General features: G+C 46.5%; 1 protein-coding gene across 1 annotated transcript in view; it reads right to left on the minus strand.

Annotated features, from left to right (window-relative positions):
• The window catches only part of LOC147717617 (E3 ubiquitin-protein ligase TRIM11-like), a 658037-nt gene that overhangs the window by 98689 nt on the left and 536369 nt on the right, over positions 1 to 22979 (minus strand). Inside the window, exon 6 of the mRNA XM_086920534.1 lies at positions 19877 to 20016. Within this exon, the coding sequence (XP_086776660.1) occupies positions 19877 to 20016 (140 nt within the window). The remainder of the gene's footprint in view (positions 1 to 19876; positions 20017 to 22979) is intronic.

Below are 22979 nucleotides of genomic sequence, written 5' to 3' on the forward strand. Positions count from 1 at the left end.
CAAGGCCACGGTGAAAAACAAATATCCACTTCCACTTATTCCTGTGTTATTAGATCAGTTGCGGAAAGCCACATTGTGCACCAAGTTAGATCTGCTGGGTGCATACCATCTTATACGAGTCCGCCCCGGGGATGAGTGGAAGACCGCGTTCAGGACTAAGCATGGCTTGTTTGAGTATTGCGTGATGCCATTCGGCTTGTGCAATGCGCCTGCAGCATTTCAGTTCTTCATTAATGAAGTTTTCCGAGAGTATCTGGACATAAGTGTCATCGTATATCTCTATGACATATTGATCTTTTCAGAGTCTAGTGATGAACATCAAGAACATGTGATACAAGTGCTGCAGAAATTAAAGGATCATCTGTATGCCAAATTAGAGAAGTGTCAGTTTAGTACCCCAAAGGTGGAGTTTTTGGGTTTCATAATTTCAGCCGAAGGACTACAGATGGACCCCAGAAAGATCGAGTCGGTCATAGCCTGGCCGGTACCTACTACGGTCAAGGATATACAGGTCTTTTTGGGGTTCGCAAATTTCTACCGGCGGTTTATCGCACACTTCTCTGATGTAGTGGCACCCATGACACGCTTATTGAGGAAGGGGGTTCCCTTTGTCTGGTCTATAGAGGCACAGGAGGCATTCCAGCGGTTGCTTGGGAAATTCACGACAGCGCCCGTGTTGGTGCATCCTGATCCTGCCCTGCCTTTCTTCCTTGAGACAGACGCATCATTGTGTGCAGTGGGTGGGGTGTTGTCGCAGAGAGACATCGAGACAGGAGCTATGGACCCCATTGCCTTCTTTTCGAAGACGTTGTTGCCTGCGGAGCGTAATTAAACCGTGGCAGAAAGGGCGTTGCTGGCGGTTAAACTGTCTTTTGAGGAGTGGAGGCATTATCTGTGGGGGGCGAGACATACCATCACTATTTACACTGATCATAAGAACTTGGAGTTCTTTCGTTCTGCTTGTGCCTTGTCACCACGCCAGATGCGGTGGGTTCTTTTTTTTAATGAATATGATTTTGTTATTACCTATAGGCCCGCGGCACAGCAGGCAAAATGTGATGCTCTCTCCCGCATATATGTGGATGCAAGGGATGCTGGATTGTCAGGAGACGTACGCCCTATGATAGCTGGTGATCGCATTGTAGGGGTAACATCGGTGGACGAATTTACAGCATCCGTGAAGGACCGTCTAAATCAGATGGACCTGGTTCCTTGGTTGTCACTACCCCAGGTATTGGTCCAGGACGGTCTGTTGTATCATGAGGGTCGGTTGTTTGTTCCCCCTGCATTGAGAGAATCAGTGTTGCAGTGGTGTCATTCTTCTGCGTTGGTAGCACACCCAGGGGTACAGAAAACAAAGGAAATGTGTCTGTGGTGGTTTTGGTGAGATACCTTGGCCCGGGACATACAGGGTTACGTGGCTGCCTGTCCCGTTTGCGCCACTAGTAAGCCTACACATACTAAACCGTCTGGGCTACTACAGCCCTTGGAAGTACCACCGACTCCCTGGCATAGGGTTAGCATGGATTTTGTAACGGACCTTCCTTCTGTCTCAGGATTTATGGCCATATTTGTAGTGGTGGATATGTTTACAAAAATGGCCCATTTTATCCCATTGCCTAAAATACCTACGGCGAACGAGATGGCATCAGTGTTCATGAATGCAGTGGTGAGGATCCATGGGCTGCCTTCGGCTGTGGTATCGGACAGGGGAGCTCAGTTCGTATCCCATTTTTGGATAGAGCTTTGCTCTGTGCTGCAGGTGAAGATTGGGTTGTCCTCTGCATATCACCCACAATCTGACGGGCAGACCGAGCGCACGAACCAAACCATGGAACAATATCTTCGGTGCCTCGTGTCTTCTTTGTCATGTAGTTAGGTGACGTCTCTCCCTTTGGCGGAGTTTGCATATAATAACAGCTTGCACGCCGCTTTGGGAATGACGCCTTTTTTTTGTTCAATGGGGTACCATCCTAGGGCCTTAGCTATACAACCTACGGGTCATGTGCCAGCCATATATGATGTGTGTAAGACGTGGAGTACCATCTGGGACGTTGCCCGGGTTAATTTACGGGAGGCCAAGGCCACAATGAAAATACAGGCTGATAAGCATCGGGCGCCGGCTCCTGCCTACAGGGTGGGTGAGCAGGTGTGGTTGGCCAATCGTAACCTCAGAATGCAGGGGTCCCGTAAATTACATCCTAGGTACGTGGGTCCTTTTTCCATTGTGCAGGTGATCAACCCGGTGGCTATGAAGTTGGGATTGCCCGATAACTTCAGGATTCATCCTGTATTGCACACGTCCCTATTGAAGCCTTATTTGCCATCTGACCAGAAGTTGCCGCCTACACCTCCTTTGTTGGTTGATGGTTAGGAGGAATTTGTGGTTCATGCTATCTTGGATTCCCGACGTAGGAGGGGTTGGTTGTTTTATCTAGTGGATTGGAAGGGGTATGGACCTGATGATCGGACCTGGGAGCCGACTGGTGGGGTGCATGCTCCTAGGCTGGTTCGGTTGTTCCACAGACGCCATCTCTCTAAGCCCCGTCCGGCGGGGAGGGCTCTTGGGGGGAGGTACTGTTAGGAATCCGGCCCCTCTGTCCCCTTCCTATGGCCATGTCTTTCGCCGTCACATGACTTACCAAGGGAGGGTATTTAGTTTTGTTACACCCCTGTAGTGGTGATTGGTATCTTTCCATGTTTGGTTCCAGGTCCTGGGTATATGGTCGAGAGATCGGTTCCTGATTTAGTCTGCTCGCGGGGCCCGCAAGCACAGTCTTCACCCTCCATCTGTTCCCTGCCCTGCCTTTCAGTCCCGTGATCGTGTTCCTGATTCCTGATTCCCCTCCCGAATTCCGCTGTTTTGCCGAAAGCACCCTATTGTTCGGACTGCCAGATTTTGGGGTTACTAGGGCTCCAATACCCCTTATGTTTTAGAGACTAGGTGGAGATTGCTGATACTGACGCGCAGCTGTGCTTTTATGTTTTGTCTCTACTTCCGCATATTTTGTAGCCTGGTAGCATCGTTGTGCTGGTTTGGGTGTATTCAGCATTCTCTCCACTGAATGCAGACACAGCGGTCCAGATCTTTATAGTTTTCCCTTCTGCCCTTTGAGTCCTTGTTTTAACGTGTGGATAAGACTAAGTAGGGTTTTTTTTCTGTCCTTAGCTGACTTTTTCCCCCTCATTGTTATTGGAGACGGGTTTTGGGATTAGTTCACTTCATGTTGGCCCCTTCTACTACTTCTACACATTGAAGACGCCTTCACAGGACCATCAGTGCACCAATACCTGGTAAGAGAGTCATCGTGTTATTTATTGAAAGCGAACAACATGGTCATGGCTAAAGGAGGGATGGGGACACAGTCTGGTTTTCCCTATGTAGTAACATTGTGACTTATTCTTTAGGTGCAGCGACGTGGAGGTTGTTATCCTGGTCAGACGTTGTCCCTCCCCTGTCTCTTCCCTTGTTATTCCCACCCGCTCCCGATGTTCATCTGATTGCTCAGTGTGAGGTTTTCATTGAGCGGCAGGTGGGCAGGGGTAGCGGATTAGGCCATACTACGTTCCTGCAGTGGTACGGGCTTCTGAGGTGGAACCCAACACCCTGTGTATCAGTGGTATCGGGGGAAAAGCTTAGGCAAATGTTTTCGACCAGCTTATCCATAGGGCATTCCCCTGGGATTTTTCCCCTGGTTGCCTGGATGTGAAGTATCGGCATTTAGCATTCTGGTGTGTTCCAAATAGGTCTATTGTTGGTGTTCCCCACTTCTTGAAAAGCCTTTGCGTTTCCTGTGCATTGAGCTCCCACTTGTGGGATGCCGATGTCTGACTGCTGAGCCTGTCTGCCTCCACGTTGTCCTTTCTTGGTAGCTGTATAGCCAGGAGGTCTATTTTGAGTGGGATAGCCCATCTCCATATTTCCTGCGCTAGGTTGGATAGTGCGATTGATTGTGTTCCTCCCTGTTTGTTAATGTAGAAAATTGTTGTTGTGTTGTCTGATTGTATCAACACTCTCTGGTTGTACATTTGTTTCTGGAAGGCTTTTAGGGCAAGGAGCACGGTCTTTGGTTCCAGGTAGTTGATGTGTCTGATCGCATCTATTGGAGTCCACAGACCCCTCACCTTGAGCTGGTTTATGTGTGCTCCCCATCCCATCTGGGATGAGTCTGTGGTGATGGTCAATGTTGGAGTTGGTGGTGTTAAAGGCTTCCCCTATGTTTTGTTTTCCTTGTTCCACCATGTTATCTCCTCTTGCACTGCGTGCGTTAAAACCTCTAGATCTTCCCAATTTCCTGTAGCTTGTGACCATTGTTGTTGCAGCCATTCCTGGAATGGTCTCATGTGGAGCCGTATATTGGGGACTAGGTGTATGCAGGACGCCATCATCCCCATGATCTTGCTCGCTGTCCTCACTGTCAGAGATCGCCCCTTCTGGTACTGGCGTGTCTCCTTATCAGGGCAAGTGTTCTCTTGTCTCTGGGGAACACCTTGCTCTGTATGGTGTTGCTCTGTATGGTGTTGATCTGTGTGCCTAGGAAGATCTTCACTTGTTCTGGTTCCTTTGAGGATTTTCCCCAGTGTATGGAGAATCCCAGGTCTGTCAGCGTTTCTGTGACCCGCTGTGGATGTTTTTTGCATTGTTTGTAGGAACTTGCTTTCATTAGGCATCTTTGAGGTCTATGGTGGACATAAAGTCTCTGTCCCTTATATGAGGAATGACTTCTTATAGGGATGTCATTTTGATTTTTTGTGTCTTTATGTATTGGTTTAGGAACCGTAGATCCAGGATGGGTCTTAATGTTTTGTCCACTTTTGGTACTAGGAAGTAGTTTGATTACACTCCCTTGTTTCTTTCTTTGAATGGTACTGTTTCTATGGCCTCCTTGTAGAGCAGTTCTTGTGCTTCCTCTAGGAGTAGTGCTAGTTCTTTTGCTGAGCTCGCCTCTCTTTTTGGTTTCCAGTTTGGTGGTTTCTTTATCAGTTCTAGGCAGTATCCGAACTGTATGATGTTGAGTATCCATTTGTCTGTAGTTATTTTCTTCCATTCTTGGAAGAAGTGTTTTAGTCTGCCTCCTACTGGTGTTACATGTTCGTTGATCTTTAGTCCGTGTAACCCTTTTTTGTTGACTTTGTTGTGCCCCTCCCTTAGAGGTGTCGTGTAGGTGGGCACGCTTGGTGGTTCGGAGTCACTTTGAGGTGGGTTGCTGGCCCCCTCTTCTTGTTTCCCCTTGTCCATTCGCCCTCCCGCAAAAGGACTGGCCCAGAGGCTGGTATTGCCAGGTTTGCTTTTGCTGGCCATGCTGTGCTTGATTGTCGCCCTGGTAGGACTGCTGGAATGTCTGATGTGACGTTCCCGGCTGGTTTCCCCCTCTTCCGTTTGGTCTTCGTGTAGGGGTACCTCTTCTAATTTCTCTGAATTGCAAGGCTCCCATGGACCTTGCAATCTCATTTTCTTTTTTGAGTTGGGTGAGTTTCTCATCCACTGGTGCTCTGAACAGGATTTCTCCATTGAAGGGGTGTTCAGAATGTTATTCTGTACTTCCGGCTTGAAGCCTGAGATCCTCAGCCAGGCATGCCATCTTTCTGTGACCCCGATCATCATGAGCCTGCTGGATGTGTCTGCCACCATCCAAGGCTGATTTTAGGCATGAGTTAGCTATATTCTTGCCTTCCTCCACCAGGTGTGCTGCTCTTTGTTGTATTGCTCAGGGAGGTGTTTGAGCAGCTGTCTGACCTCGTCCCAATGATGGTACATGTGTCTGTTGAGTAGGGCATTAGAGTTTGCAATGCGCCAGTGTACTGTTGCATTCCTCTCTATTTTCCTTCCATTGAGGTCTATCCTCTTACTTTCTTTGTCTGGTGGTGGACCTGAGTTTGTGGGAACGCTGGCCCTTTTCCTGACTGTTGCCGCAATGATGGAGTCAGCCGTGACGGATCCCTGGTTGTAGGTAGGATCTTTGTAGGAGTGTTTGTATTTCTTCTCTGTCCTAGGTGTGACAGACCTGCAGCTTGCTGGTTCTTTGAATGCTTCCCTCTCCTGGTCCAGGACACTTGGTAGCATGGGGAGGAATTTACTCCTTGTTTGAGTGGGGAGCAGGGTCTCGAAGAGGAAACAGGCCTTTGGTTTTTCTTCCTCCAGATTCACTCCATAAGCTGTTGCCGCGTTCTCGATGACCATGTTGTGGATCCCAATGTCATCTGGCGGCGAAGGCCTCGAAGGGTACGTCTCTACGGCCTCTTCTGGCCTTTCGGCGTTGAGGTCCTGCCAATCCAGGTTCTGCGCCACCGAGGATGCGGAGCCCAAACTCGTGCGCTGGTCTTCCTCGCCTTCCTCGTCATAGTATAGGCCCTCTTCCTCTTGGTGTTCTTGGGGCTCGAGAGTTTTTGGCGCCTCTTCGGCGTCGAACTCCTCTTCTTCCTCGACTTCGAAGATAGTCGTCGACGGGATGGTGAACCTTTTCATCCGTTTGTCGAATTCTCTTTTCCTTTGCACGATGTTATCCATTTCGGCCTCAAGCCTTCTCTTTTCCCTTTCCATCTTGGCGGCCTGTTCGGCGTTGAGTGTTTCGGCAGATCACATTGACGTAGACATCGACGTAGAAGTAGCCTCCGGATCCTTTTCCTTCGGCGTCGAGCGCTCCGTTTCGGGGACGTGCTTAGACGACCTGGGCTTTTCTATTGCTTTCGCCGTCTGGGAGTCCTTTTTGAAGGATCCGCTGGGCTGTTTGCCCCTGAATGCAGCTGTGGGCGTCTAAATTTTCGGCGCCAGTGCTCCTTTTGTGGACTTAGGACTCTGTTTTTCGAGAGTCTGACGGGGTTTTAGGGGTCGACGTCTCTCGTACCTCTTTTGTAGTTTCCTTATCTGTCTCTACAACCGTGTAGTCATCTGTTCCCTCGGCAATGTTGTCCACTTCGTCACTGGAGAGGCCCAAGTCCTGAAGCAACGGAGGTTGGCCTTTGCCTTGCATGCTGTAGTTGGCTCTTCTTTGCCTCTCTCTAACCCTGAGAGTTTTTGGGGTGAAGACTGAGCAGGCGTTGCAATTCTTGCTTTCGTGGTCGACCGGCAGGCAGAGGTTGCAAACCGGGAGCTGGTCCTTCTGCGTGTATTTGTGGTGGCAATTGCAGCAGAATTTGAACGGAGTCTTGTCCATTCCTTCGCTCAGGGGGCCCCCTGTGTGTGCATTCTCCGTTGGACGTCGAAGTCTTCGATGTTCTTCTCCTTCTTCGTCGTCCCGGCTCAGTGGTCTTGGATGTATTTTCCAATCTTTTACGGTAGATTTCAGTCTTTTCATCTTCTATTTTCTCCAAAATCTCTGGAACCTCTCCGTGACGATCCAGACCCAACAGCGGAAAAAAGAATCTGAAGATGGCACCCAGAGGTGGGAGCTTCTGCAATAAGCGTGCTGGTGTCGCAGGAAGGACTCCGAAAGGTGGGACCTCGACGCCCACCTGGGCTACGGAAAAAAAAAGAAAAGACTACGATTCCGACCCAACCACTAGACCGCGGAATAATGCACAGCATAGTGAATCCGGAAAGATTCACACTTCAAAACATGGAGGCAGATAGGTCAGCTATGAACATCGCTCCTGTACTCGCTTGTTACTATTGCGGCCTAAATTGATCATTCTTGCATGGTTTCACAGCTATAATATTCAACAGACTGATTATCTATACAACTGTGAGTGCCACTGTGGCCGTTGTGAATTGTACCTGTAACCCACACCCGGCTAGTTCTTGCTTGTCACATGAATGGCTTATATCGATTTAGCTTGTATGTTGTCGCAGACACGGCGCTTATACCTAACTATGTCAACAGATTGTCCATTTATACGCAAGTGCTGCACGATATACATCATTATCCTGAACCTATTGTGCCTAGGATTAAGGGGGTCATTGGGATGGCGGGCGGACTTTGCCCGCCCACCATCCTCACAGGGATTGGGACCGCCCGCCAAAAGGGCGGGGGTCCCGTGGTGGGGATTAGGATGCGCTCGCCACAGTTCCGGGCGCATCCCTCATTTTTAACATTGTGGCGGGCGGTGCTCTCAGCACCGCCTGCCACATTGCTAAAAATGCATGTATGCATTTGCTTACACAAAGCGGCAGGCACCGCACGGTGCCTGCCGCTTCGTGTATGCAAATGCGGGCGGGGTACCACAGGTACCCCCTGTGTGCACCCCCCACCTATCCTTCACTCTGGGGTCCCGCAGGCGGCCCCCAGAGTGAAGACCGCATGCCTTTCCGTGGCGAAAGGCATCTTACTAAGCCCATGGTAAAATGGCCGGCGGTGTCTGATCGACACCGCCACCATATTAAACGTTTTCCGCCCGGCCGCAAGGCGACCGGGGCGGAAAAGCGGCGGACAGTCTTTCCGTCCGCCGCGGTCATTTATGTGTGGATGGTGGGCGGATTGCCCCCGCCAGGCCGACGGAGGCTACCGCCAGCCTGGCGGGGGCAATCCACCCGCCATCCTAATGGGCCCCTAAGTGTTTATACGTTATATTTTCACATATGGTTTCCCAGTACCGTGTATTCGCAGACATGGTGCCCACACTTAACCATGTCAACAGACTGTCCATTTATAGGCAAGTGCTGCACAACACACATTATTATTCTGAACCTATTGTTTTAATGTTTTATTTTCACATATGCATTCACTGTACAGTAATTTCATGTGCCAACTGTGTTCCGTATCCTTGTAGTTTGGTGAGCAAATATAACGTCTTGGTTGGTATGTAAATAGTTACAAGACCCAGTGCTCTTGTGAATTAGTAGCTGTTGCTTTTGTGTTTGAGAATGCACATACCCTTTGAATGAAGCTGTACACATTCCTTGGTTAAGCTAGCTATCGCCATAAACGCTTGCTGTCAAGCTTGCCGGCATCTAGCTGCTGCCCTAACCTGCACGTCACACGTGCGTGCACGCAGGCTCAGCGTAACGTGCATCTAAGCCTGTCAGTATCTCCTGTACTCGCTAGGAGTCGGCCGCGGTGCACCAGGACTCATGCCTGGCATCGCACTAGAAATTCAACTCCCCTGCATAATATTGATTGACTTCTTCTGCCGCAGGTAAGCCCCCAGAGCGGGTCCCGCTTGACTCCAGAACAGACTTTTAACAGTCTTGTACTTTGATTTCTTTAAAATGTGTATGTTCACTCCTAGATCACCTCACTTGGACCGGTTGCGCTTATTCAATCACCTGAAGACCTATAATTTATGATGGGTCTTTGAGGCTACGTATTTTGGGTGAGTTTTGTCCCTCATGTTTTAGCATTAATTTGCGTGCTCTGGCTGGCACATCATATGGAACACACTTCGATTCAACTTTCCTTATCCTTAGGCTGTCCCTTCCAAATCCCCCACTCTTGTCCTGATGAAGACCCGCCATGAATCCTCGACGTTTCAACCCTGTCAAGGCTTAAGCCTTGACAGGGTTGAAATGTCGCCGATCCCACACGGTTCAGATCTATCAAGTCTCTGGCTGCAAATGAATGAATAATTTGTACAATCGCCAGAGTCATTATTTTGTTCTGATATTCTGACCATAATCATTCTCTTCCCTTGTAAATATTGTTTATTTAATCACCTTGTATATATCATATGCACTGTATGCTATCACTGAGCACCACATGTCACGCTAGTACACATCACTGTAGATTTCACCTTGCCCTGACAGCCTTGTTCATAACTTGCAAGTATATATAAATGCTTTAATTTATATAAATACCAGTATACTCATCAACTTGCGTCCTTGTTTTGCTATGTGTTCCGTTGTTTCAAAATTCTGTGTATAGCCTTAATGTTGGCTATAGAATAAATAGCGTACAAAGAAATAGTGCTCATGCCCGACAAAACCATTGTTGTTTTTTGTATTTGGTCTATTGCAGCACGTATCTCGCCTATCATGAGTGGTTCATCTAGAGTGAGTCACTATAGTGAATCAATGCATGGTATGAGGGCCCTTTCCATATTGGCCTGCAAAAGTAGTTCGGCAGTCATGCCAGTATCTCTGTTATATATATCCATGAAGACATAAGTCCATCTGTGTGTTAACCATCTCACCTCTCAGGAACTGTACGACTCCCACTGAGGTCCTAGGGGTGTCGGCTCGTAGGACAGTGTGGCTCCCACTGGGGTTCTAGATAAATTAGCTCGTAGGAATCAGGCCAATAGGTGTCCTACCATGTCCCCCTCAGAATGCTGACAGGAAATTCATTCCCTGTAGTCCAGATGTCCCAACCTGTTCACCAGGGTGACATGTTCCTTCCTAAGGACTGTGACAGTGTGTTTGTCACCAACCGCCAATCCTGTTCAGACATCCGGCCTCCTCCCTTTGTGTTCTAGTTGCAATATATGTCTTTGTGCAGTGTGGCCTTCACACCATATGTGGTTTAGATACATATGCCTTGGATCACTGAATTAGGTGCCTCCCCTTCAACCGCCCCCCCCCCTCCCCTGCGAGACGCTGAGCCCTTATTTTCCACAAAGTAGCGATCTATATATGTGCCTAAGGGGTTTCTAAATTGGGCATCTTGTAATGCCTGTACGTTTAACTTCCAAGTGGGTATCCATTCACGTTATCTGCCCCACAGCACCAGAATCTTAAATGGATTACATTGCCTAGACTGTGATGAGTCATCGACAAACTGCAAAGAAAAAGATCAATCAATTCTGGAGTGAAATTGGTGGACTGAGGAAAAGTATTTGGCTGTCGTGGGTTGCAAGGTACACCACATGTCATGCACCCGTCTATCTAGTTCCAGGAGCCAAAGGAGCGTGCTGACTTGATGCTCACCGCCTCTTGAAGGTGTGGAGGGTCAATCTGGCCAGCGGTGCTGCTAGAGATCCTATACCAATGTTGGTGGAAGGGTGTCCAAAAACTGGGATTGATTATTATTTGGGGTGAGATGGACACCAGTGACAGAGGTACACCATCAAGCACCCCCTCGACCACAACATACATTCCCTCTCAAGAAGGTCTACCCATTGCTCCTGTTCGATGCCATCACCATAGCCTCTGTGTCTGCCACCAGTGTTTTCCCAACTTACTGGACCCTAAAGTGGTTTCACCCCTGGCATCCAACCAATCTCACTCATCAGCGGTGTTGTGAAAAAGAGAATTCTCTGATCTCCACCTGCCATGGGCAACTAGTCCTGTAGACATAAGTGATATGGTTATTGTCCCAATAATTAAGCAAGCAGCTACAACTGGGCTTGGTGGGGCCATAGGTGGAGTCACTCTATTCGGGACCCTGTGGGCACTTTACGTGTAGAAAATGGTGGAGTACTTCCCTTCCAAAACTGGGTGCAATGGGTAGTCTTCCAAAAACAGTTCCATACTAGACCCCTCTGCCCCTTCCAGACGACCCATAATATGCACATTACTACATCATGATCGGCCCTCAGCATCCTCCATTTTTCCACTGCAGGGCTTTAACATGTGCTTGCATTTCTATCACTAAGGAGTGCAGCGCAGCCAATGCTGATTCATTGGACTACACTGTGTCCCTAAGTGTTGTATGATCTGCCTTCAAATGCCTAATTTCGATGGCAAGGGCATCTATTTTGGGCTACAGGGATGCTTTTGCACCTCTGATGGCATTTAGGATCTCATTGAGTAATTCCAGCTCCCCATCGTCATCTAGAGCAATTCCAGAGGCAGAAAGAGGGGGACCAGGCTCCACGGTGTTGCCACATTTGGGATTACACTGCTTCACCATGATGCAGTGAGCACTTTAGCGAGGGATTGTACTGCTGTCCGATTCCACAAAGGCAGGAATGGGAAAGCAAGAGTTCAGGCGGGCTGACCCCGTTTATGTCCCACTTGACAGAAGGGGGAGCAACTGAGGAGGCTATCCATTCCAGTCACGAGGTCCTCAGAGAGGCAAAGTGTTTGTACTGTTACATAGAGGAACAGAAACATTGGTTATCTTGCCACAGAGGACTCCGTGGGATAGTGGTTGAACACTGGGTATGGATGGGGGGTGGCACACATAGGGAACTGGGGGAAGAGTACATGCTGGGCACAGACAGGTCAGCAAAGTTGATGCAGTTCACAATTACATCCCCAGGAATGTGTTAGCTGTGGACATTGTGCAGAGGAGAATGCTGCTGGTACTCCAGAAAGTGGTGACCATCGATTGACGCCTGATAGCAGTGGTTCTTAGTAATGACTTATAAATACATCCCTCACTGAAATGGCATGTAGTGCTTACTCTCTTTAGTGCCCAACATATGGTGTTGAAGTCTTCAACCCCGCCTTCAAATTGTGGGCTTAATTGGAAAGTCTCCTGGGGAGCAAACGCCAACTACAAGTTGGCAGAGAGGTGAGGAGGGGAAGAGCCTGTTCCTGCAGCAACAGAGGCCGCACTGGTGAAAGCACCAAGGGCCCAGCATTGTGATTATTGCTGCTCTCGTCCCTGCACCTCACATGACGGGCTGACGCCTTCTAGTTCAACAGGAGGCCGGTCTGGCCGAAGCACGCTGAAGAGGCCTCACCTCCCATTCCTACAGGCAGTCTCAAGGAAACCAGAGTCTACTGTAGCATAGCCTATTCAGTCTCCATGTGCTGCTCTCTACTGCTCCTCCCATGGCTTATTCAGCTCTGCCAGGACTCCAGAAGATCTCAAGAGGAAGAGAATTAGCCAGACACAGGGGTGTCCCAATGTTATGTTTTATGTTACTGTAGTTTTGTATAGCGCAAACCACCACTGGTCTCTAAGCGCTTTTCCAAAAGAAAGGAACACAACACATAGCTATCGGTAACGCCCCCCCATCCAGTTAGCCGTTTACGTTGGAGATGTCGTCTTTTTAAACAGGTACATTTTTAACGCCTTTCTAAAGGGTAGCAGCATTGATTCCTCTTGCAGGGATGCTGGAAGCTCGTTCCAGATTTGAGGGAGAAGGGCCGACAGAGCTCTCCCTCCCTTTAATTTAAGATTGAATCTCAAAGGGGTTAGTTTGCAGGTTTCAGAAGAGCGCAAGGTTCTGCCAGGCACATACCTCCTCAGACGATCTTTAATATATTTGGGAGCCTCTCCATAAATAGCTTTATGGGCTATGCAGAGGCACTTTAATTGCACTCTGTGCTCAATGGGCAGCCAGTGCAGCCTCTGAAGAAGTGGTGTCGCTCGTGTGCTCCGTGGTAATGAGAAAATCAACCTGGCCACATCATTCTGGACCACCTGTAATTTCCTCAGGAGCTTTCGAGGGAGCCCCAGATAAAGACCATTTCCATAGTCCAGTCTCAAAATGATTGTGGTAGACACAATAGTTTGTAGAGTTGAGGTGGATAGAATGGGAACAAGTCTTCGCAGCTGCCTTAGTAGACCTACACACGAGCCTACAACTGCGTGGACTTGGGGAGCCATTGACAGATCGACGTCAATTTTGGGATTGGTACCTCTCCAAGTTCGGGAGGCCAGAAGAGCTCACACCAGGGACTTTCTTGATTTGATATAAGTACCAAAGTTTTGTCCGGGTTAACTTTCAGGCGATTGTTTGTCATCCAGTTGACCGTAAACCTAAGAAGGTTTTTCACTGAGTCCTGTGCCTGACTGGTATTGTCCAACTGAACCAGCAGTTGTGTATCATCTGCATAGTTAAAAATTTGACAGTTTCTGTGCATTAATTCCTCCACTAAAGGTTGTAAGTAGATGTTAAATAAAAGTGGGGACAGTGCCGAACCCTGAGGAACGCCACAGGTCACACCGCCAGCAGAGGATAGTTGGTCTTCCATTTGCACTCTCTGAGTCCGGCCTGTGAGGAAAGATTTGAGCCATTTAAAAGCATGCCCTGTTATTCCCAGTTTCGCTACACGGTTCAGCAAGATGGCATGGCTGACCGTGTCGGAAGCCGCCAATAGATCTAAGAGAATCAGGGCACATGGCTGTTTGTTATCAGCCCTGATTCTCAACTCATCCACAACAGCCGCCATCACCAGCTCAGTGCTATGTTGTGATCTAAAGCCTGCCTGCCTGGGGTGGAGAAGTGCGTGATATTCCAAGTAGCTAGCCAGGGTGTTCAGAACTTGCTTTTACAAGATCTTTGCCAGGAACAGAAGTTGGGAGATCGGCCTATAATTTTTTAAGGCTTTTGTATCTGCCCCTGCTTTCTTCAGGAGGGGGGTTACCCTAGCTTCTTTCAGACTCACTGGCAAATAGCCAGAGTCTAGTGACTCATTTAATAGAGCCACCAGCTGTTTTTCCAGCCCCGGCAAAGCCATCTGAAATATCCTCGGCGGACAGGGGTCCATTCTGGAACCTGATTTAATCTGGTGAGCTATTGCTGTTAAGCTCATTTCGTCAAAACCGGGAAAGCTATTCAGATTTCTACTCAGGTCTAGAGGACTAGGGGGATCCAGTATAATAAGGTTGGTCGTGATGCTAGTAATGTCCGTGATGATATCCCGGACTTTCTGGAGAAAGAATTCCTGAAACGTGTCACAATCCGGGCGGTCATCAGATGAGGCTTTACACTCAATCTGTGCAAGATCCTTCAGAATTGAAAAGATCTCTTTTTGCTTGTTACTCGCTTGACCAATTCTGTCCTCATAAAAGGCTGCCTTCCTGGATAGGATATCAGCCTTATATTTGGCCAAGAGGGTCTTATAAGTATCACAGTCCGCTAAATTGTAATTCAATCTCCATCTCCTCTTGGCTTGACGCAAAACTTGCTTACCTTTCTTTAAGGTTGCGTCAAACCAAGGGGCTCCTTTTCCTTTCGCTCTGATCCTCTTAGGCCGTTCCGGGGCCAATGCATCAATTGCCTCCGGAAGCCAAGAGGTCAGTGCTACAGTTTTTTGATCTAGATTACCCTTACCCATAATGGGGGGTGGGATCGAGAGGAGCATAGAGATTGGAGAATCAGCCTCCACTTTTTTCCATGCTCTGATCTTCCTCCATAGAGGGTCTGACGGAAGTGATGAGTAATCACCTGGAACCCAACATTTAATCAAGGAGAAACGAGGGCTGATATCCATAATCTTTGCCCGAGCAATGGAAGTCCAAATCTGGTCAAGAGTATGGCCCTTAACATGCGTGGGGCCGGTTACCAATTGTCTCAGATCCAGGGAAACTAAATTAGATTCAAACCCTGCCTCCACAGGGGCTATAGGTAGCTTCTCCCAGTGATAGTTAAAATCCCCTACCACCAGGAGATGTTTATATCTTGATCTGAGATCAGTTAGGAGCTCCAAGAAGATGTCATTAAAAACAGGAGAGTTTTTGGGTGGGCGGTACACTACTAGCAGTACCAAGCAGGCTGATTTCAGGGAAATTTTTATTCCCAGAAGCTCCGCACTATCACAGTTTTCTGCAACAATTTGACTCACCATGAGGGTTTTTTTGAAAATAATCGCACCCCCCCCCCTCTGGCATTCCCGGGTCGATTATACCAATGTAGTGCATGGTGCTAGTCTTTAGGCAGCTGTCCCAATGAAACCATACCGCTCACCATCTTGGCCATTTCGCCACCTTTCACCTCCATATCAACCCCCACTTGTCACCCCTCATTATCTCTGAACTGGACAGACCATACTCTCATTGACTTTTCTGACACCAATCCATCTCACAACCCCCAACAAAAGACATTCAAACTGTCATTCAACTTATTTGAAAACTTTATCAAAGACAACCTCCAGAAAGACCTGATCTCAGTGGCTGCCACATAAGACCACAGGCATCAATACCCAATTATTGCTCTGAGTCTACTGCTGCAGTTCCACATAGACATACATGCAGAATCAAAATTCCCCCAACTGCGAAGATGCTCTTTGAATTAAGCATTATTTGCTAACTATTAAAAACCCTCTCACACAACATACTACCTACTACACTTCCATTTTTAACGCAGTTACCGAAAGGACAGCCCTCTTCAAAATAATCACGCAAACCTCAGTACTGAGGCAGACACACTGACTTCACACAACATTGACCAACCCAGTGGCTAGCGCACCCAGTTCCCCACATGGTCAATCGCTGTGACACCCACTCACAATCAAGAAAAATATATGAGAAGAACCGGAGTCACTGGGAAACACCCAGGTGCCCCAGCGAGGCAGTGTGCAATCTACAAATGTGTGCTCTACAATTGGAATCGAATGGAGTCATTCAGTGACACAAACGCACACTGGCATACACATCCACGAATATGATACCTGAGAAAAAAACGTCTCTACACACTATGGGGCCGATTGCGATTCGGGAAAAAACGCTCCAAATAGCCGTTCGGACCATTTTTCCTGTACGAATCGTACCCTGCAACGTCCCCCGTACGTACGACGAAGTACGATTCGTACCTGGAGCCGGACTCCATACAAGTCGTACAGAGACCATACGACTAATCTCCATACGATTCTCCCTCGGAACCCGCTGTACGCGACATCTGTACGGTTCGCGGCTGGTTTTTACGACCCAGCAAGTACGATACGTGTCGGGTACGCACCGTACGGCCCTTTTTCTACGGGAGCTGAAAACAGCCGTAAAAGCAGAGTTTGCGCCGAAACAGGTACGGAATGGCCCCCCGAGTACGGTGCGTACCCCCCATGATCGCAGGGGTATGGTGCGTAACCCTGCGATCATGGGGTGTACGCACCGTACCCCATGTACGATGGGTGTATGCATCGTACATGGGGTACGGTGCGTATACCCATCGTACATGGGGTACGGTGCGTACACCCATCGTACATGGGGTACGGTGCGTACACCCATCGTACATGGGGTACGGTGTGTACACCCATCGTACATGGGGTACGGTGCATACACCCATCGTACATGGGGTACGGTGCATACACCCATCGTACATGGGGTACGGTGCGTACACCCCATGATCGCAGGGGTACGCACCGTACCCCTGCGATCATGGGGTGTACGGACCGTACGGTGTGTATGTGTTTGTGTGCTTTTCCGTACGCCTCGCCCTTACCTGATGCGGACCGTACGAATCGCGTCCTCATACACCAGTCCGGATCGTACTCGTCAGGTTGTACGGCATGTGTACGAGTCGTACTGCATGTGTACGAGTCGTACGGTTCACGGTTTCAGCCTTGCAATACGTACGGATCGCTACGATTCGGTCGGATTCACGGAATACGGATCGTACTACGCGACTCGGACGGACGGGTACGATTCGTACATAGAGGGCTCCGGATACAAATCGTACGGACGGTTTTTTTCCCCGAATCGGAATCGACCCCTATGAGTAGTGAATCACCAACACTATGTGTCACTCAGGCCAGGTGGCAAGGGCTAGGTATGGTGTCAAGTATATGGCCAATGGAATAGATTGGGATGGGCAGGGAGCATGAACCCAGATATGGAATATAGAATGGACTGAATATTGAAGTGCAAAAATATAGTGGTGCAGAATATTGAAATTCATGTAAGAAATATCGATTTTCATAATATCGAAGTTAGTAATATCAACAGTCATAATAAAGTTCAAAATATCGAATTTTTTATAGTGTTTTAAGTGTTAGTATATGTGTTAAAAGTATGTATTATTTTGGTAATGAATGTTTGAATTTTTTTAAAGTAATGAATTTTATGTTATTAAATTTTTGCGTAATTTAATGCCGTAGCGGGTTGTGGGTTTATAGGGGAATAGGGTGGGAAGTAATTTAATTATACTAAATTAAATATGAATTATTAAGATTTTTTTTTTATTTTGCGTTTTCGTTCTGTAGCGGGTTGTTGGTTTATAGGGGAATAGGGTGGGAAATAAATTAAGTGTTATTTATTTTTATTTATTGGTATTGATAATTAATGTATTGTTAATTAAGTATTAATTGGTAATTGATGTATATTAATAGATCATTTATTTTATTAATTGGTAATTCATTTTTATTCATTGATAATTATATTGTATTAATTTATTATTCAGAGCGGGTTGTGGGTTTATAGGAGAATAGGGTGGAAGTAATTTAATTGTAATTAAGTAATTGAAATTATTTTTGTGTATTGATAATTTACTGGTAATTATTAATTGGTGATGCTTTTATAACTAATGTTTGGTATTGAAAATTAATTGGTTGTTAATTATGAATAGGTAATTAATTTTTAATACATAGTATTAATTGGTATTTATAATTAATTATTAAATATTTTGTAACTGGTAATTAATTATAATACATTTTTTATTGTCATTGATAATTAATTTCTTTTTATTTAAATATTAAATCATTACTTTCTCTACTGTTGCACTCACTGGAGTGGGAATAGTAATTTTTACCCCTACGCTATCCAATGCTTTCCTTACTGTTGCACTCACTGGAGTGGGAATGGTAATTTTTAGCCTCCCGCTATCCAACGCTTTCCCTACTGTTGCACGCACTGGAGTGGGAATAGTAATTTTTACTCTTCCGCTATCCAACGATTTCCCTACTGTTGCACTCACTGGAGTGGGAATAGTAATTTTTACCCTCCCGCTATCTAACGCTTTCCTTACTGTTGCACTCACTGGAGTGGGAACAGTAATTTATACCTTCCCACTATCCAACCCTTTCCTTACTGTTGTACTCACTGGAGTGGGAATAGTAATTTTTACTCTTCCGCTATCCAACACTTTCCCTACTGTTGCACTCACTGGAGTGGGAATAGTAATTTTTACCCCTACGCTATCCAATGCTTTCCCTACTGTTGCCCTCACTGGAGTGGGAATAGTAATTTTTACCCTCCCGCTATCCAACACTTTCCCTACTGTTGCACTCACTGGAGTAGGAATAGTAATTTTTACTCTTCCGCTATCCAACACTTTCCCTACTGTTGCACTCACTGGAGTGGGAATAGTAATTTTTACCTTCCCACTATCCAACCCTTTCCTTACTGTTGCACTCACTGGAGTGGGAATAGTAATTTTTACTCTTCCGCTATCCAACACTTTCCCTACTGTTGCACTCACTGGAGTGGGAATAGTAATTTTTAACTTCCCGCTAACCAACGCTTTCCCTACTGTTGCTCCTACTGGTGAGGGAAATATAAATGTTACTCTCCCGCGAACCGACGCTAAAAATATTGAATATTTTTTATTAATATTAAGTTAATATATATATGTATTAAAAAATAAAAAGGCATGTTCATTTTTTTAATAAATAATTAATGTATTTTTAAGTATGTTTTAGTTAATTATATTTATTATTTCATTAATTTTACATTACTGATAAGATATTAAAACAATTCGATATTTTAACAAACTATATTATTTACAACAATATATTGGATTCAATATTTTTGTTCTTACCTGTTTGCAGATAGGAATTCGATATTCTGGCATTCTATATTTTAGCAGGTCGATATTTTGCTCCTCTATATTCTGTCAGTGATTCTCCCAGAAATAGGTGTAGGGTGACAGTCAGTGGCAAATGGCCAGGGGAGCTTACCATAGACTTCAGCATCTAAATAGGTATAGATTCATTGGCATGGAGACACAGAGCTTAGCAGCCAGAGAGGGGGATGCAGACGCAGGGCAGTGATACAAGACAAGACTACCGATAAAGCCAAGCTAGATATTGGGACTTAAAGAACTGGACATGGTCATTAGGATACGCCGTAGGCAAACACCCAATTATTGGGCACACATCCAATTGCAACTAGTAACAAAATATAACAGTATATTTGTAAGTAGTTTATTGGTACTGATTACGTCTGTTTATTTTGTTAAGACTGTGAAGTCATTGTAAGCCCCACTGGATAACCATCAGGCTTCCCCATCAGACAACTCACACCCATCAGATAATAGTCTGATGCCTAAAGAGGCGGACAAAGCCATGAGGGCGTTTAAAAAGGAGATCTTATACTGTATAGGGTAAGAGAAGTTTCTGATGCCTTACCAAACCCGTTCTAGATATGACTGGTCTCATCAGCCGGAGTATAATTACCTTTTAAATTCCTTATCTTTTCCAGTACAAAGTCACTGAATGTGCAGGAATTCTGCAGACTTCCCTTATTCAGAGTTGAATTTCTAGCGGGTGCCAGAGTTGAATTTCTAGCGGGTGCCAGATTCCACATATATCCATACCTGTAAACAAGAAAGCCATAATATATAAGACTATTTGTATGTTTAATATCATAAAATACTGATATTATGTGGGCATTATGTTTAAACTGCGTGTTCTCCAGTGTTAGCTTATGACAGTCCCTAAGAGGTTACCAAGGCGGAAATCAGTAGCCATATGACAAATGTCTGGGTTTCGGGGTCGCCTTATAAGGGCACTGCCAATATATATGTGTGTGTAACGAGGTTTGTGTGCAACAAGCTACCCGATATAAGACAGTAAATGTATTTGGCTAATTATAGGTTGGTACAGAATTAAAGATAGAGTGCCAAAAATGCCATGGGAGACATGATCAAGTCCTGTAGAATCTGTAAAGGGATAAGTAAGGTAAGCTATAGTATGTTTTATGATGGGCACGCGCTGCATCCTATGGTAAATACACTACTACTACTACTTAACAACTACTTCAGTTTTTGTCATTGGAAACAACATTACAGGGTGGAATTTTCTTTAGGTGTGGCAGAAATCAATGCCATTTCACAATTGTGGTCAACATATTCAATGATAAATTAGAAATAATAAAGGGCATCAAACATGAAATCCTACTGAAAAACGTTTGCAGATCATTACGTGCTCTTGGTAAGCCGAAGACCAATTTACATCATTCTAGAAACGATTTACAGAGATTCACATAATATATAGGCCATGCTGCTCTTTAAGTCGGAAACTTTGGCTGTTAGGCCACATCTCCCCAAAATGTATTGTTGCACTAAATGTTGTTAGAAATTTGAACTTTCTGTGGGACCACCCTGGATTTTTTGCCAAGACTAAAGAGCTCTGTGCGCTTCCACCTGTAGCCCTTCTGTCATTTGACATGACTAACACGCATAGTCTTCTTAGCACTCTTGTTTATTGTGGGTTGGTGGGAAATTTCTCTGCTGCTGGCCACTAGAAAGGGGAAGATTCAGGTGGCAAGCCCACCTAAATAACCGTGCAAACCCTTCTTGTGCAAAACAATCTTGCCTATGTAGGTGCTAGGCAGCAATTTGTGCACCAACGAATCATCAAAGGACAGGAATGCACCATATTTCATATTGTGGTAGGGCATCGCTGCAAGACTACTTGCGGCGCTGCCCTACGCCAATTACTCAAACGAGGCCCTTTGTTTTTAGGTCTCGTCTAGCGAACGTAGCGCATGTGCTGCTTCTGCTTGGCGAGCCTTTTGTTGTCGGTTTGGTGCGCGAAGGGAGACAAACCATGAGCGCGCACGGACAGGTGATGTGCACGCGCATGGTGTCTCCTCTCTGGCATCTCTTCTGAAGGGGGACAGGTGATGGCACACATCTCCAGTCCCCGCGTGAACACAGCGTGCGCATGGCACGCTTTCACTTTCCCTCAGGCTAGGAGCTTCAGTAGAGGTCCTGTTCGGCCGATGGCTGCCTCTCAGCGCGCGGCTTAACATTCTTTAACAGAGCACGGCTCTCGCCGTCTACCAGATGCCTCCCCCGTGTTACTAGTACATCACAGCATACCTCGCCTTCCCGAGTGCCACTCGCTTATTTAAAAACGCTATATCTCCATAAAAACACTGGCGGGTATAAGCAGCAGTGTCTCCTCTCAGGCATCTCCTCTGAAGGGGGACAGCAGATGGCACGTGTACGGACAGGAGATGTCCACTCAGTACGCATGCACATTTCCTGTCCCCGCGTGAACACAGTGCGCGCATGGCACGCTTTCACTTTCCCTCAGGCTGGGTGCTCCACTAGAGGTCCTGCTCGGCCGATGGCTACCTCTCAGTGCGCAGTGCAACCTTCTTTTATAGAGCAGGGCTCCCGCCGTCAACCAGATGCCTCCCTCCTGTGTTACTAGCACATCACAGCGTACCTCGCCTTCCTGAGTGCCACGCGCTTATTTCAAAACGCTATATCTCCATATAAACACTGGCGGCAGAAGCACCAGGAAGGTAAGCCGTTTCTTATTCTTTCATTTATTCGCATCAACAGAGATAGGCTTTATTAATTTATTAACATTGGAATCATGCAGCGTTTTATTCTTCGTGTAAAGGGTCTAAACACAGACATCAAGTTTCAAAGCATTACAGTTTTCACCTCTCCATGCATCTTCTTACTTAAACCATTTGCAGTCAGTGGATGCGGAAATCAATATTTTAAATACCAAACCTCAATCTAGTAATACCACCCCTATAGCGAGCCTGGGACACCTGTGCCGATAAAGGTTATACGCGGGGTGCCATCTATTTACTGAAGGTTAAAGACGGTCTGATGCTGGATAGAACTCAGTGGTCGAAGTGCATAAAATGTATTTGGAAACGGTCATCCTGCAGGGGAGCGTGGTCAGTGAACCTGGCGGTGAGTCGGAGATATGGCTAAAAAGAACAAATTATTCTGTAACTTTTTTTGTTGGCCAGGTAAATGCATACAAAATATAATGCACGCACTTTACATGAAAAATAAACGCAATTTACATTTATTTGCAGGAAATGCATGTTTCTGGTGGTACAGCTCGGTTCTGTAAATGGGGATGTCTGATTCCTCGGGTGGAATGCCTGCAGCTAGCTACTCAAGGATCCATGTCTGTGTTTCGCTGTGAGAGGGGTGTCTGTAGTTCTTTAGATTGAGTGATTGGTTTCTCGTCAGGTTCGTTATCCCAGGCAGGATATATTGCCTCAGAATGCCTCGTCTGGTTCCTCAGATAGGAAGTTTGTGGTTCCTTGTACAGAGATGCTTTTATTTCCCTCTTGTGATACCTGTAGCTTCTAGTGGAAAACCGTATTTAATTTTGCCAGTGCTTGCTTGCTGGTACCAGTGCGTGTTTGCAACTACCGAGAGGAATGCCAAGCTTCACACATGCCCTCTAATTAATATGGGCTTTGGTAGTGAGCTTCACTGAGGATTCACTTTAACTGGAGCTGATAGAAGAGAAACAAGCATTTGCAATGCAATAGGTCTCGCATTTACGCAAGTTT

Source organism: Lissotriton vulgaris, chromosome 5 (assembly GCF_964263255.1).
Source record: "Lissotriton vulgaris chromosome 5, aLisVul1.2, whole genome shotgun sequence".
Lineage (NCBI taxonomy): Eukaryota > Metazoa > Chordata > Amphibia > Caudata > Salamandridae > Lissotriton > Lissotriton vulgaris.